The sequence below is a fragment of the Lithobates pipiens genome, unplaced genomic scaffold, assembly GCF_037356315.1.
Source record: "Lithobates pipiens isolate NorthernLeopardFrog02 unplaced genomic scaffold, aLitPip1_a1.2 Scaffold_19, whole genome shotgun sequence".
In the NCBI taxonomy this organism is placed as follows: domain Eukaryota; kingdom Metazoa; phylum Chordata; class Amphibia; order Anura; family Ranidae; genus Lithobates; species Lithobates pipiens.
The window spans coordinates 45,468,856-45,482,783 of NW_027507764.1; the positions used below are offsets into that span (position 1 = coordinate 45,468,856).

Consider the following 13,928-nt stretch of genomic DNA (forward strand, 5'->3'; position numbering starts at 1 on the left):
CTTTTTTTTTTTTTTTTTTTTAACAAGAAAAGATTTTTTTTCTTTTTTTTTAACAAGAAAATATATTTTTTCATAAAAAAAAAAAAAAAAAAGGTTGTATGTTTAACCAGGAAACATGGGATAATGTAAGATGGAAGCTATTTTAAATATATAACTTCCTGCTACCAATTTAAGATTTAAATTCAAATTTTTATAATTTTGTGTTGTCTGGTGTTTTTATGACCGCAAAAATAGCAGTGCTTCACTGTTTTAATTAGTAAAAGTGTGTGGGTGTTATTTCTAGACATTTTATGTAGAAAATAACGTAAGGGCTCAGTCTCATTTTAATGTACATAACATGTGTCACCATGCCTTTTAGCATGTGTTGTGCTGTTTTGTTGCATGATCCGTCTTTGTTACCTTGAATGCAATGATACAATATATGGTACCACTGACCCCACCCTATCAGAGTGTAAGCTCTTATGAGCAGGGCCCTCTTAACGCTTTTGTATTTTATTGTATTGTAATTGTACTGTCTACCGTTAGATTGTAAATCTCTGCGCAAACTGTTGGCACTATATAAATCCTGAATAATAATTATTGCACCAAACTGCAGCATGTAGGCACTTTTTTTTTTTTTTTTTGAGTCATTTATTATGATTGCAATTCAATAATTCATAAATTAAAACATTCGAAAATTAGTAAATTAAAAAATTCGTAAATTCACAAATTTGAAAATTTGAAAATCAGAAAATAAGAAAGAAAACTTGAAGATTCAAAAGAATAAAGAAATAACTAACCAACTAATTCATTTTTTTTTTTTTTTTAGTTTTTTGAGTCATTCCCTATGATCGCAATTCAATAATTAATAAATTAAAACATTTGAAAATTCGTAAATTCAAAAATTCAAAAATTCATAAATTAAAAAATTCGTAAATTCATAAATTTGACATTTTGAAAATCAGAAAATAAGAAAGAAAACTTGAAAATTCCAAAGAATAAAGAACTAACTAACCAACTAACTAATTTTTTTTTTATTTTTTTTTCGAGTCATTCATTATGATCATAATTCAATAATTCATAAATTAAAACATTTGAAAATTCGTAAATTCAAGAATTTGTAAATTCAAGAATTCGTAAATTCAAGAATTCGTAAATTCGTAAATTCATTAATTTGAAAATTTGAAAATCAGAAAATAAGAAAGAAAACGAAGAAAAGAATAAATAACTAACCAACTAACTAACTACTAATAACGAACTATTAATTTATAGGTATTGGAATTTCCTTTCAAATTTGGATGTTAGTGAATGTAACGAATACAAATTTATCTGAAGTTACGAATTATCCAAAATAACGAATGCCGCTTCTAAACAAATGGAGCGGAACAAATGAATAATAAATAATAATATTTCAATGTTTTTATTAATATTATTGTTATTCATTATTATTATAAATTTGTTACGTTCCATTCGTTTAGATGCGGCATTTGTTAGAATAATTTGAAACTTTGGATAAATTTGTATTCGTTCCGTTCAGCCAAATTTGAAAGGAAATTCCAATACCTATAATTTAATAGTTAGTAATAATTAAGTTATTACTAGTATTTCAGATTTTCAGATTTTCTAATTTAGAATTTGCAAATTTCCGAATTTTCGTATATTCAAATTTACGTATTTTCAAATATTCAAATTTATATATTTTCGAATATTCAAATTTAAAAAATAATTAATTAATTCTGATATTTTCGAATAAATGAATTTGTCGAAATTCATTAAGAAATGAATTTGGAACCAAAACGAATTGCACTCTATTTTTTACCATAGCATAGACTTGGCCCCATAGAAAACAATGGACGGTTCACGCATTTTGCCTGTGTTGTGAAATGCATCGGTAACCACATCAGCATAGGCAGTTAGAACAAGCCCATAAATGTGGTTGGAATTTTAAAATTTGGCCTGTTATCTTCTATTATACTTTACATTTAGAGATGCTGTCATTTATGTATTAAAAATGTATACAGTTGAAATATGGTAATTACTTTAAGCTTAACCACTTCAGCCCCGGAAGGATTTACCCCCTTCCTGACCAGACCATTTTTTGCGATTCGGCACTGCGTCGCTTTTGCTGACAATTGCATGTGCGACGTTGCACCCAAACAAAATTGACGTCCTTTTTCCACAAATAGAGATTTCTTTTGGTGGTATTTGATCACATCTGCAGTTTTTATTTTTTGCGCTATAAACAAAAAAAAAACAGACAATTTTGAAAAAAAAAACAATATTTTTTACTTTTTCCTATAATAAATATCCCCAAAAATATATATAAAAAACAAATTTCTTTCACAGTTTAGGCCGATATGTATTCTTCTACATATTTTTGGTTAAAAAAAAACACAATAAGTGTATATTGACTGGTTTGAGCAAAAGTTATAGCGTCTACAAAATTGGGGATAGATTTATGGCATTTTTTATTATTATTTTTTTACTAGTAATGGTGGCGATCTGTGATTTTTATCGGGACTGCGACATTATGGTGCACAGATCGGACCATTGACATTTAAACAGCGATCGGTGCTACAGATAGCCACTGATTACTGTATAAATGTCACTGGCAGAGAAGGGGTTAAACACTGGGGGGCAGTCAAGGGGTTAACTGTGTTCCCTGGATGTGTTCTAACTGTAGGGGGATGGACTCACTACAACATGACAGAGATCACTGCTTCTGATGATAGGGAGCAGTAGATCCCTGTCATATTGCTAGGCAGAACAGGGAAATGCCTCGTTCTGCCTCTTCTCGCCACAAGCGCGGGCCGCCGGCGAACATCGAGTTTCCAGGACCTGTGGACGCTCGTGTACCCGCTAGGCAAGAAATTCAAAGGGACGTACGGGTACGCCCTTTTGCCTGCCCATGCCATTCTGCTGACGTAAATCGGTGTGCGGCGGTTGGCAAGTGGTTAAAGTGATATTAAAGGCAAGGTTTTTTTTAATAACAAGCATGTTATACTTATCTACTTTGTGCAGTGTTTTTTGCACAGAGCAACCCCAGTCCTCCTCTTCTCGGATCCCTCGCCGGTGCTCCAGGCCCCTCCCTCCTGCCAAGTGCTCCCAGAGAAAATAGCTTGCTGTGGGGGCACCCAAGCAGGCTGGTTCCTGAGCCACTGCTCTGTGTAGCTCAGGACACAGACACAGAGCCGTAGCTCGGCCCCGCCCCCTCTCTCTTCTCGGTGGCTCACTGGCTGTGATTGACAGCAGCGGGAGCAAAAAGGTCCTACGGCTATTTTAGCCAATGAGGAGGGAGAGTCCCCATAGAGCTGAGGCTCGTGTGCACATCGCTGGATCGTGACGGGGTTTAGGTAAGTTTTGGGGGGGGATGGGCTGGGGGGCTGCTGCATACAGAAGGTTTTTTACCTTCATGCGTAGAATGCATGAAGGTGTAAAACCTTGAGCCTTTACAACCACCGCGATCTGTGCCACTGATAGTGATATTCACTCTTTGCATTTTTAATATTTACCATCATCACCCAAAAGTGATCGTAAAAGAAATCCACCAATTTTGAATTATCTGCTGACCCTGGTGACAACCAGGGATTCCCTCATTTTGGAGGGATTTCCTTTGACTTCTTGTGTTGGCTATGGGACAGGAAGTGAAGGGAAATCTCCACAATGGGGGTCACTGGTTTTGCTAACCCTGGTGACAACCAGGGATTCCCTCATTTTGGAGGGATTTCCTTTGACTTCTTGTGTTGGCTATGGGACAGGAAGTGAAGGGAAATCTCCACAATGGGGGTCACTGGTTTTGCTAACCCTGGTGACAACCAGGGATTACCTCATTTTGGAGGGATTTCCTTTGACTTCTTGTGTTGGCTATGGGACAGGAAGTGAAGGGAAATCTCCACAATGGGGGTCACTGGTTTTGCTAACCCTGGTGACAACCAGAGATTCCCTCACTTTGGAGGGATTTCCTTTCACTTCTTGTTTTGGCTATGGGACAGGACGTGAAGGGAAATCTCCCCAGTTAGGACACTAGTTCTGCTGACACTGGTGACAACAAGGGATTCCTTCACTTTAGAGGGATTTCCTCTCACTTCCTGTTTTGCCTATGGGACAGGACGTGAAACTCCCCAATGGGACACAGATGACAAAAGTAAATCTGACAGGGGTTATAACCCTCCCTTACTATATCCAAAATGAAAAAAAAAAAAAAAAAAAAGTTTTGCCTTTAGTTTTACTTTAAGGTCCTAAAATATCTGATTGCGTTTTAGAATTTGTTTTTGCTTTAATTGCCCTGAAGTTAGGTCAGTGAATAGTAGCCCATGCAGAAAATCAGGCCCTCCTGTAACTAAAGCTCACCATCTAAATGGATCTAAATCATCTGACCATCTTAAAGTAGAATTCCAGCCATATACAGAGCCTTGAAAAAGTATTCATACCCCTTGCAGTTTTGCACATTATGTCATGTTACAACCAAAATTGGGATTTTATGTGATAGACCAACACAAAGTGTCACATAATTGTGAAGTAGAAGGAAAATGATGAATGGTTTTTCTTTTTTTTTTTTTTTTTTACAAATAAATGTGTGAAAAGTGTGGGGGGTACATTTGTATGGCGCCCCCCTGAGTCAATACTTTGTAGAACCGCCTTCCTCTTCAATCAGAGCTGTAAGTCTTTTTGGGGATGTCTCTACCAGCTTTGCCCATCTAGAGAGGGACATTTTTGCCCATTCTTCTTTGCAAAATAGCTCAAGTTCTTTCAGATTGGATGGAGAGCGTCTGTGAACAGTAATTTTCAAGTCTTGCCACAGATTGTCAATTGGATTTAGGTCTGGACTGTGACTGGGCCATTCTAACACATGAATATGCTTTGATCTAAACCATTCCATTGTAGCTCTGGCTGTATGTTTAGGGTCGTTGTCCTGCTGGAAGGTGAACCTCCACACCAGTCTCAAGTCTTTTGCAGACTCCAACAGGTTTTCTTCTAAGATTGTCCTGTATTTGGCTCCATCCATCTTCCCATCAACTCTGACCAGCTTCCCTGTCCCTGCTGAAGAAAAGCATCCCCACAACATGATGCTGCCACCACCATGTTTCACGGCAGGGATGGTGTGTTCAGGGTGATGTGCAGTGTTCGTTTTCCATAACACATAGTGTTTTGCTTTTAGGCCAATTTTGGTCTCATCTGACCAGAGCACCTTCGTCCCCCACATGGCTTCTCGCAAATGGGACTTCTTATGGCTTTCTTTCAACAATGTCTTTCTTCTTGCCACTCTTCCATAAAGGCCAGATTTGTGGAGAGCACAACTAATAGTTGTCCTGTAGACAGATTCTCACACCTGAGCTGTGGATCTCTGCAGCTTCTCCAGAGTTACCATGTTCAACACTTGGGATTTAAAAAAAAAAAAAAACCTAACCCTGCTTTAAATTTCTTCATAACTTTATCCCTGACCTGTCTGGTGTGTTATTTCTCTGAGGGCTTCACAGAACAGCTGTATTTATACTGAGATTAAATTACACACAGGTGGACTCTATTTACTAATTAGGTGACTTCTGAAGGCAATTGGTTCCACTAGATTTTAGTTAGGGGTATCAGAGTAAAGGGGGCTGAATACAAATGCACCACGCTTTTCAGATATTTATTTGTAAAAAATTCAGAAAATCACTTATCATTTTCCTTCCAGTTCACAATTATGTTTTTTGCTTTGTGTTGGTCTAGCACTTAAAATCCCAATAAAATACATTTATATTTTTGGTTTTAACATGGCAAAATGTGGAAAATTTCAAGGGTTATGAATACTTTTTCAAGGCACTGTACTAACTAGGCCTAAACTTACTGCCACCCCATTGTAAGCTTATTCTATCTACCCTGTGAAAGGAAAGCACTGTATAATTACCTATTTTGAGGCCACTCTGGTCACATGATTGGGTTTTAGTGCTGGTTTCAGTGTAGAGAAGGGTAAGGCGGCAATGTATACAATTCAATACAGGAGGAAACTGAGGGCCCTGCTCATTAGAGCTTACAATCTAAGAGGGAGGGTAAAGTGAAACAAAAGCTAATATCTGTGGGGGAGGAGCTGATGGAGAAAATAAAAATACAGTTGTAAGGAGGAGGAAGGATAGGCTTCTCTGAAGAGTAGGGTTTTCAGGGATCGCCTAAAAGTGGACAGAGTAGGAGATAGACAGATTGGGGTAGGGAGTTCTAAAGGATGGAAGAGGCTCAGGAGAAGTCCTGGAGGTGAGCATGAGAGGAGGTGACAAAGGATCTAGAGAACAGGAGGTCTTGGGAGGAACAAAGAGAATGATTAAGTTGGTATTTTGAGACTAGGGTTAGTGATGTGTTTGGCAAAGTTGTGGATGGCTTTGTAAGTTATTGTTAGTATTTTGAATTTAATTCGCTGGGTGAGTGGCAGCCAATGAATACTGAGGAGCTGGTAAGGTGGATTGGTCTGGTAGCAGATTTCATGATGGACTTAAGGGGGGGCTATCCTATGTAAAGGTAAGCCAATGAGAAGGGAGTTAAAGTAGTCAAGGCAAGAGATAACCAGGGAGTAAATTAGGAGTATTTTGGAGATGTTGCAGAGTTGAGGCGGCAAGCTGTGGACAGTGATTGTATATGGGCAGAAAGGAGAATTCAGAGTCCAGGAATACAACTAGCACCCTAGCATGTGGGATTGGTTTGATGGTTGGGCCATTGATCTTGACCAAGAAGTCAGGGGAAGTGGTATGTGGGGGAGGAAATATTATGAGCTCGGTTTTGGATAGGTTGAGTTTGAGGAAGTGGTGTGACATTCAGGTCAGTAAATTAGTGATGTGTGAGGAGAGATTGATGTTGTGATCTGAGAGGTAAAGTAATACATTTAGGTGTTGTCAGTGTAGAAATTATATTGAAGCTGACATAGGGAGGAGGTGTAAATGGAGAATAGGAGAGGTTCAAAAACAGAACCTTGGGGAACCCCGACGGAGAAAGGAAGAAGAGAGGAGTAAGTAGAATTGTAAGTGACACTGTAGGTGCAGAGGGATAGGTAGGATGAGAGACAATGAAGAGCACAGTCACGGAGACCAAAAGAGTGGAGTTTTTTTTCGAGGAGGAGGGGGTCAACTGTATCAAAGGCAGCTAAAAGGTCCAGAGGTAGGAGTATAGAATAGTGTTCATTGGTTTTAGCTGTTAGTAAATTGTTTGTGCGTTTTAGGAGAACACGTTCTGTCTGTTCAAACTGAAGGGAATCAAAAAGGTTATTGTAAATGAGGTGGTCACTCAGTTGATTGTAGACCAGGCATTCAAGGAGTTTGGAGGAAAAGGGGAATAAGGAGATGGGACATAGGATGCTAAGATTGGTGGGGTCCAAGGAAGGCTTTTTAAGTATGGAGGGGGGTGACCAGTGCATATTTTAGAGAGTTGAGGAAGATGCCAGAGGAGAGGAAGAGATTGAAGATGTGGGTTAGAGAGTGTAGGATAGAGCGAGAGGGTGACTGTAGTATTTAAAAGGGTCCAGGGGACAGGTGGTTAGGTGGGCATGAGAAATAAGTTTAGCAACCTTGTCTGTAGTAGTGGGGTTGAATGAGGGAAGCATTGAGTGTACCTGTGCACATGGGGTGATATCTGTAGAGTGTAGATTTCCTTACACATTTTATCAATCTCATTTTTGAAGTGATGCATGATCACAAGAAGGTCTTTGCATTATGTGCTTGTTGGTAAACGTAAAGGTGACAGTACAAGTTAAAGGGTTTGTAAAGCCAGTACTTTTTGTTTGCTTTGGGTAGAGTAGGGAATGGCTGGGACCCCATGTCTTTTTTTTTTCTTTTCCACTTGATTCCCCTTAACATCCTGTCCCAGAAGGACATCAGGAGTTATGAGATCTCTCCAAAGTGTTTAGACATCTCCCATCACCAGAGCAGGTGTCCACTTTGGACGACTTCTCTTCAACTCAATTCAACTCAACTTTCTTTGACAGTTTAAATGTTTTGAGCTTTTCTGCACTTTCTGTACAGGAGACAATGGTCAACAGTACTAAAAGGGGCTAATTTACTAAAGAAGCAGCACATGTTCTCTCACTTTGCAAAGTGAATTTTGACTTTGGAAGAGAATTTTCACTTAGCTTAGGGAATGTGAAAAAAAAAAAAGTACCGTTGTATTCTTCCTTTCATATCATTCGATTATGGAAGTTGGCACCTCATTCATCAAGCTAAGGAAAAATTAAATTGCAAAGTAAAAATGTATTTTGGAAGAGAGCAGCCTTCTTGCCTTCAGTAAATTAACCCCATAGTAAGGGTGGATCTCCCCAATGGGAACAAAGAGATCCACAAAAAATATATATTAAGGTTTTGAATTCTGACTGCTCTTTCCAAAACTAAAAAGACAAAACGTTTTAGTAGAACTGATTAAAATTACATTTTTTATTTTATTAATGTATTTAAAAATGCGTTGCATACACTTTAAATAAGTAGCCGACCAACGAAAGTTTCTGCATATACAACTATAACCTTTGGTTGTTTTCTTTACTTTCCAGATCACCCCAATTCCAGGAACACACCCGTTATTAGTTTTTGTAAATCCAAAGAGTGGTGGAAAACAAGGTGAAAGGTAGGTTTTTTATTATGCAAAAATATTTTTTCCTTTTGTAACTACCGTTTGTTCTGTTTTATATTTAAACATACATAAACTTCAGTATTAAAAAAAAAAAAAAAATTAAGAATTTATATGTTAGCTGATAATTGATCATCAACGTTTTATGATATTCCTGACTTTGGAATCTTTGAAATGTTGAGCTGTTATTAACCTCCCTGGCGGTATGATTCAGTCCGGTTTTAGGTGCTGAAAGCCGTACAATTATTTTGCATGGGAATTTGCCGTTTTATTTTGTAGTCCTGTAATTCTTAGGAAAAACTCTCTTAAATCTGTTCAAACCAGAGTCTAGTAGACATCCCGGGTATGATAAAGTTTATAATATAATAAAGAATACTAAAAATTATTCAATAATGTAATCAAATCCAAAAACACTGAAAAAGGGACACTTTTTGGTTGCTATGGGCAATCTCCAAATTCCAGGCAGAAAAAACAGTATTTATAATATAAAAGTGCATGCAGGGCATTGCACAGACCACTAGGGACAAAGGGGGTGTGTATTTTTTAATACAGCACTGTAATCTGTAAGATTACAGTGCTGTGTGTGTTTTGTGTATTTTTACTTATTTGAATTTGCCGCCGTTCTCCGCTCCCGTGCGCCGTAACGTCGCAGGAAACGGAGCTCGGCGGCATTCGGCACTGTGAATCGAGCGGAGGACAGCTCGATCACACAGCTTGGGGGACATCGCTGGTTCCAGGGGACAAGGTAAGTAAGTCTCCCTGTGTCCTCCCCTGCATCCAGCGAAGCGATCCAGAGTCTGGCTCGGGGTTACCGCTTCTATCAGTAAATTCCTAACCCGAGCCAGACTCGGGATTACCGCTAGGGGGGTTAAAGTGTACAGCTGCCAGGGGCGTAACTATAGGGGGTGCAGCAGTTGCGACCCAACTGGGCCCTGTGATGCAGGGGGCCCATGCAGCCCCCTCTACATATGGCCGTCAGCAGCATAGGCAGCTAGGAGTACCAGTGCACCATGCACATGGGTGGCTGGAGGTGGAGGGTGACTAGCAGAGCTCCATGCTCGACTATCGCACTGGCTGCTCTTTAGTTGTGCATTCCCCGCATGACCTGTGTCCTCGGCCGGCTCCTCAGAGTACCCCTCTCCTGCTCCATACATTGCTGCTCAGTCCGATGTCTGTTCTCCCCAGCCAGAGTCCCGCCCCCCCTGAGTCCGGCCCACACTGCACTGCATACCTCTCCCGGGTAAACAAACTTTAAGCACACAGATGCAGTGCAGCCCTATGAGAGCTGGCTCCCCGGAGGACACTGCAGGCTTGTCTGCCAGCCCCCCTCCTCCCCCGTCATACACAGATGATGAAAGGTCTTTCTGGGAGATATGCTGATCGCCCGTCCAGCACACTGGATGGAGCCCAGGCCAACATGGATGAGTGTGCGGCCTAAAGCTTGGTCATGCTGAGTGAGAGGACCCCATCCCCCACACACCATTACATACTCCCTCCATCTCCCCCTGGGGACAGGGACCCCTTCTCACGTGGGGACAGGGACCCCCACCTCCCCTGGGGACAGGGACCCCTTCTCACCTGGGGGCAGTAACTTCATCTGCCCTGGAGAAAAGGACCTCATCTCTTCTGGGGACAGGGACCCCATCCTGCCTAGGGACACTAAAAATAAAAAATAAATAATAAAAAAAACTACTGATACCAGTGGTGGAACTACAGGGCTCACAAAGGTCATACCTGTGACCACGCCCTGGAGTTCCACCACCGGACTCGGAGGGAAGGGCCCTGGCTGGGGTTCAAGGGGGCCCTTCATGGTTTCTTGCATCGGGGCCCTGAAGGTTCTAGTTACGCCACTGACAGCTGCAGTAGCTATAAATGTTTCTCCTTAATAATCTGAATCTGGAACATAGTAGTCTATGTTTAAAGGTACCAGTAATACAGCAAATACTCTAAAAAAAAAGGGGGGGGGAGGGCACGTTTAAAAGCAATTTAAAAAAAGAAAAAAGTGGGGGGATTTACTAAAACTGGAGCACTCCGAATCCGGTGCAGCTATGCTATGCTTCTAATTTCAGCTTGTTTAAATAACCACTTCAGCTCTGGAAGGTTTACCCCCCCCCCGTCATGATCAGGCCATTTTTTGCGATACAGCACTGCGTTAATTTAACTGACAATTTCGCGGGTGTTCGACTCTGTACACAAATAAAATGTATGTCTTTTTTTCCCCACAAATAGAGCTTTCTTTTGGAGATATTTGATCACCTCTGCGGTTTTTATTGTTTGCGCTATAAACCAAAAAAGAGCGACAATTAAAAAAAAAAAAAATATATTTTTAACTTTTTGCTGTAAAATATCTCCCCCCCATACAAAAAAAAATCAAATTTCTTTTTAAATTTAGGCCAATATGTATTCTGCTACATATTTTTGGTAAATTAAGCATATATTGATTGGTTTACACAAAAGTTATAGCGTCCAAAAACTATGAGATGTTTTTATTTATTTATTTATTTTTATTAGTAGTAATGCCGGTGATCAGCGACTTATAGTGGCACTGCGATATCGGATACCTAACTGACACTTTTGACACTTTTTGGGGACGCTAATGCCCCGTACATACGATCAGAAAATTCCGTCCGAAAAAACTTGGATGGTTTTTCCGACAGAATTCCGCTCAAGCTTGGCTTGCATACACACGGCCACACAAAAGTTCTCTGAACTTTCGACCGTCAAGAACGCGGTGATGTACAACACTACGTCGAGGCGGGAAAATGAAGTTCAATGCTTGCAAGCATGCGTCAAATTGTTTCCGAGCATGCGTAGGAATTTTGCGCGTTGGAATTTGTACAGAGAATCGGAATTTCAGATCGGAACTTTTTCTGACTGAAAAATAGAAAACCTGCTCTCAATCTTTTGCTGGCTGGAATTCCGCCAGCAAAAGTCTAATGGAGCATACACACAGTCGCATTTTCCGACCAAAAGCTCTCATCCGACTTTCGCTGGCCGAATTTCCGATTGTGTGTATGGGGCATAATACAGTGATCAGTACTAAAAAATATGCGCTGTCACTGTATTAATCACACTGGCAGGGAAGAAGTTAACGTCAGAGGTGATCAAAGAGTTAAATGTTTTCTCTGGGAGTGATTACTAACTGTAGGGGGGGGTGCTTTGACTGAGGGAATGTAAAGATCAGCACATTCCCCTCTCACGGAACGGAGATCCGTCTTGTTTACATAGGCAGACTGCCGTTCTGCCTTTCACCTGTAGGATCAGTGAGACCTGCTGATTGGCTCCTGCTGTATCCAATCACAGTGGGAGCAGGTCGCTGGTGGTGTGCTTGTATACCCCCAGACCCGGATGTGTCAGATCACATACCGGGGATGGCAGTGGGCCACCCTGTCTTAGACTTTGACAATAAACCCTGATTAATTGGTTTCTATGCAGAGCTGCATCAGAGTTTGCATGCTCCAATTTTAGTAAATCTCCCCCTAGTGTGTTTAATTGAATTTTATTATTATTTTGCAAAAAAATAAGAATGTTCAGCTCAAGAAATAATTGCAATGGCTTGAAACCTATTTTTTTGCACTTGAAATAAACTTATAACTGTTGAGAGGTTCATTTTTTGTTATATTTGGAGTAAGTATCTATTTTATCACCTCCAAATGTAATTTTATTTCTGCTTTCCTCAGTAGAAATCTCATAAAAGCTAAAAAAAAAGATGGAAAAAATTGTGGAAAAATACTGGGAAAAAAGTAAAAAAAAAAAATATATATATATATATATATATATATATATATATATATATATAAGAAAAAATATATAAAAATAATGCTATTTACCTAACATCTTTAAGACAATGGCTCACACAATCAAACACACAGACACATGTTTTATAAATGCGGAAAGTGTCAAAAGACACATTAAATTAGAAAAACACAGCAAATGATTCGCCAGTCCGCCATTCCTATGTTATAAACATTCCTTGAAATCTCAGTCTCACTATTTTCCCAGCTCTGTATTTTTTTTGATAAACAATCCTAAACTTTAAAAGAAAAAAATTGTGTAATTATAGAGAGAAATAAACAATTTATATTAACAATATAAGAGAATATAGTGTTTGTATTTTGCACGCTGCTGTTGTTTTTTTTTTCTGTTTTTGCTCAGCATAACTTACTTATATGTGACTGATTTAAGCGCTCAAACACATTGTTTGCCTTTTCACAATTATTATCAATATACCTAATTTAAAAAAAAAAAAACACATTATTTAATATATGCATTGGGAATGTGATCAACAGGGAGCACTCAGTTTTATTTTACTATGTGATTATGAAAAACATTTTTCACTCTTACAATTTCCATCACATTAATGAATTATTTATCAGGGGTTGGGGAAAAAAAAAATTTCAATATTAACGGAGATTAACAAATATAGGCAGGGTGAGTCTTCTATCTTTATTATGCTATAAAATGACAATAGGTTTTGTTTTTGCCATTCCATAAACTACTTGTCACTTTTCTTTTCATTATTTTTCATCTGCAGGATACATAGGAAATTTCAGTACCTTTTAAATCCAAGACAGGTTTATAGTCTTGCTGGGATTGGACCAATGCCAGGGTAGGATTCTTTGCTTAGCAAATATATATATTTATACATATTTACATTATCGATTTTGAAATGTTATAAAAATAATTTTTTATTTGTTTTCTGCTAAAATGAATGTTTTAAATTTTGCAATCTAATTTAACATGCACTTTGTGAAACTGAGTTATTATATTTTTTTATCTATTTTCTCTGCTGTGATGGGGCAATTTGTCTAGGAACAGGTTTCAAACATTTATGAATGACATAATTGAATATTTAATAAAGGAATGGTAGTTTCTGTTTTCTACAGTTTGGTGTAAGTATTTAAACACTGAGTTTTTAGATCTTAAGTGACTAACGTAAACCCTTAAGATCTAGTAAGCAAATAAAAAAATTAAAAACTTAAAAGGTCGGTCCACCCAAAACATATTCTTCGGTGTAGATGCTGGGGAGGGTAATTACCTGACCAGTTTCTTATAATGCTTTGGGACTCTTGGTGAGATGTCTGTATTGTGTTCCTGGCTCTATGTATAATTTTTGGTACCAATATGAGGGGATCCTACTTTCCCTGTTGAATTTTTTAGGTATTTTATATTTTGAAGAATATAGCAGGAGTTTATGGACACTTGATGATGCTTAGGAACAGCTAACACTTCCATCTCACTGTTGGAGTATCTCCAACATATAAGGGCCTAGACCTCCAGGTTCTACCTGTAAATAAAATATCATTTTTCGGGGGACTGGTCCTTTGGATTTTTCTCTCTCTACTTTTTTCTTTTTTTGTTAAATTAAATAA

General features: G+C 38.8%; 1 protein-coding gene across 1 annotated transcript in view; it reads left to right on the top strand.

Moving 5' to 3' along the window:
* Nucleotides 1-13,928, top strand: part of DGKB (diacylglycerol kinase beta) — a 662,201-nt gene that overhangs the window by 226,811 nt on the left and 421,462 nt on the right. Inside the window, exons 14-15 of the mRNA XM_077490704.1 lie at nt 8,480-8,553; nt 13,091-13,165. Coding sequence (XP_077346830.1) covers nt 8,480-8,553; nt 13,091-13,165 — 149 coding nt within the window. The remainder of the gene's footprint in view (nt 1-8,479; nt 8,554-13,090; nt 13,166-13,928) is intronic.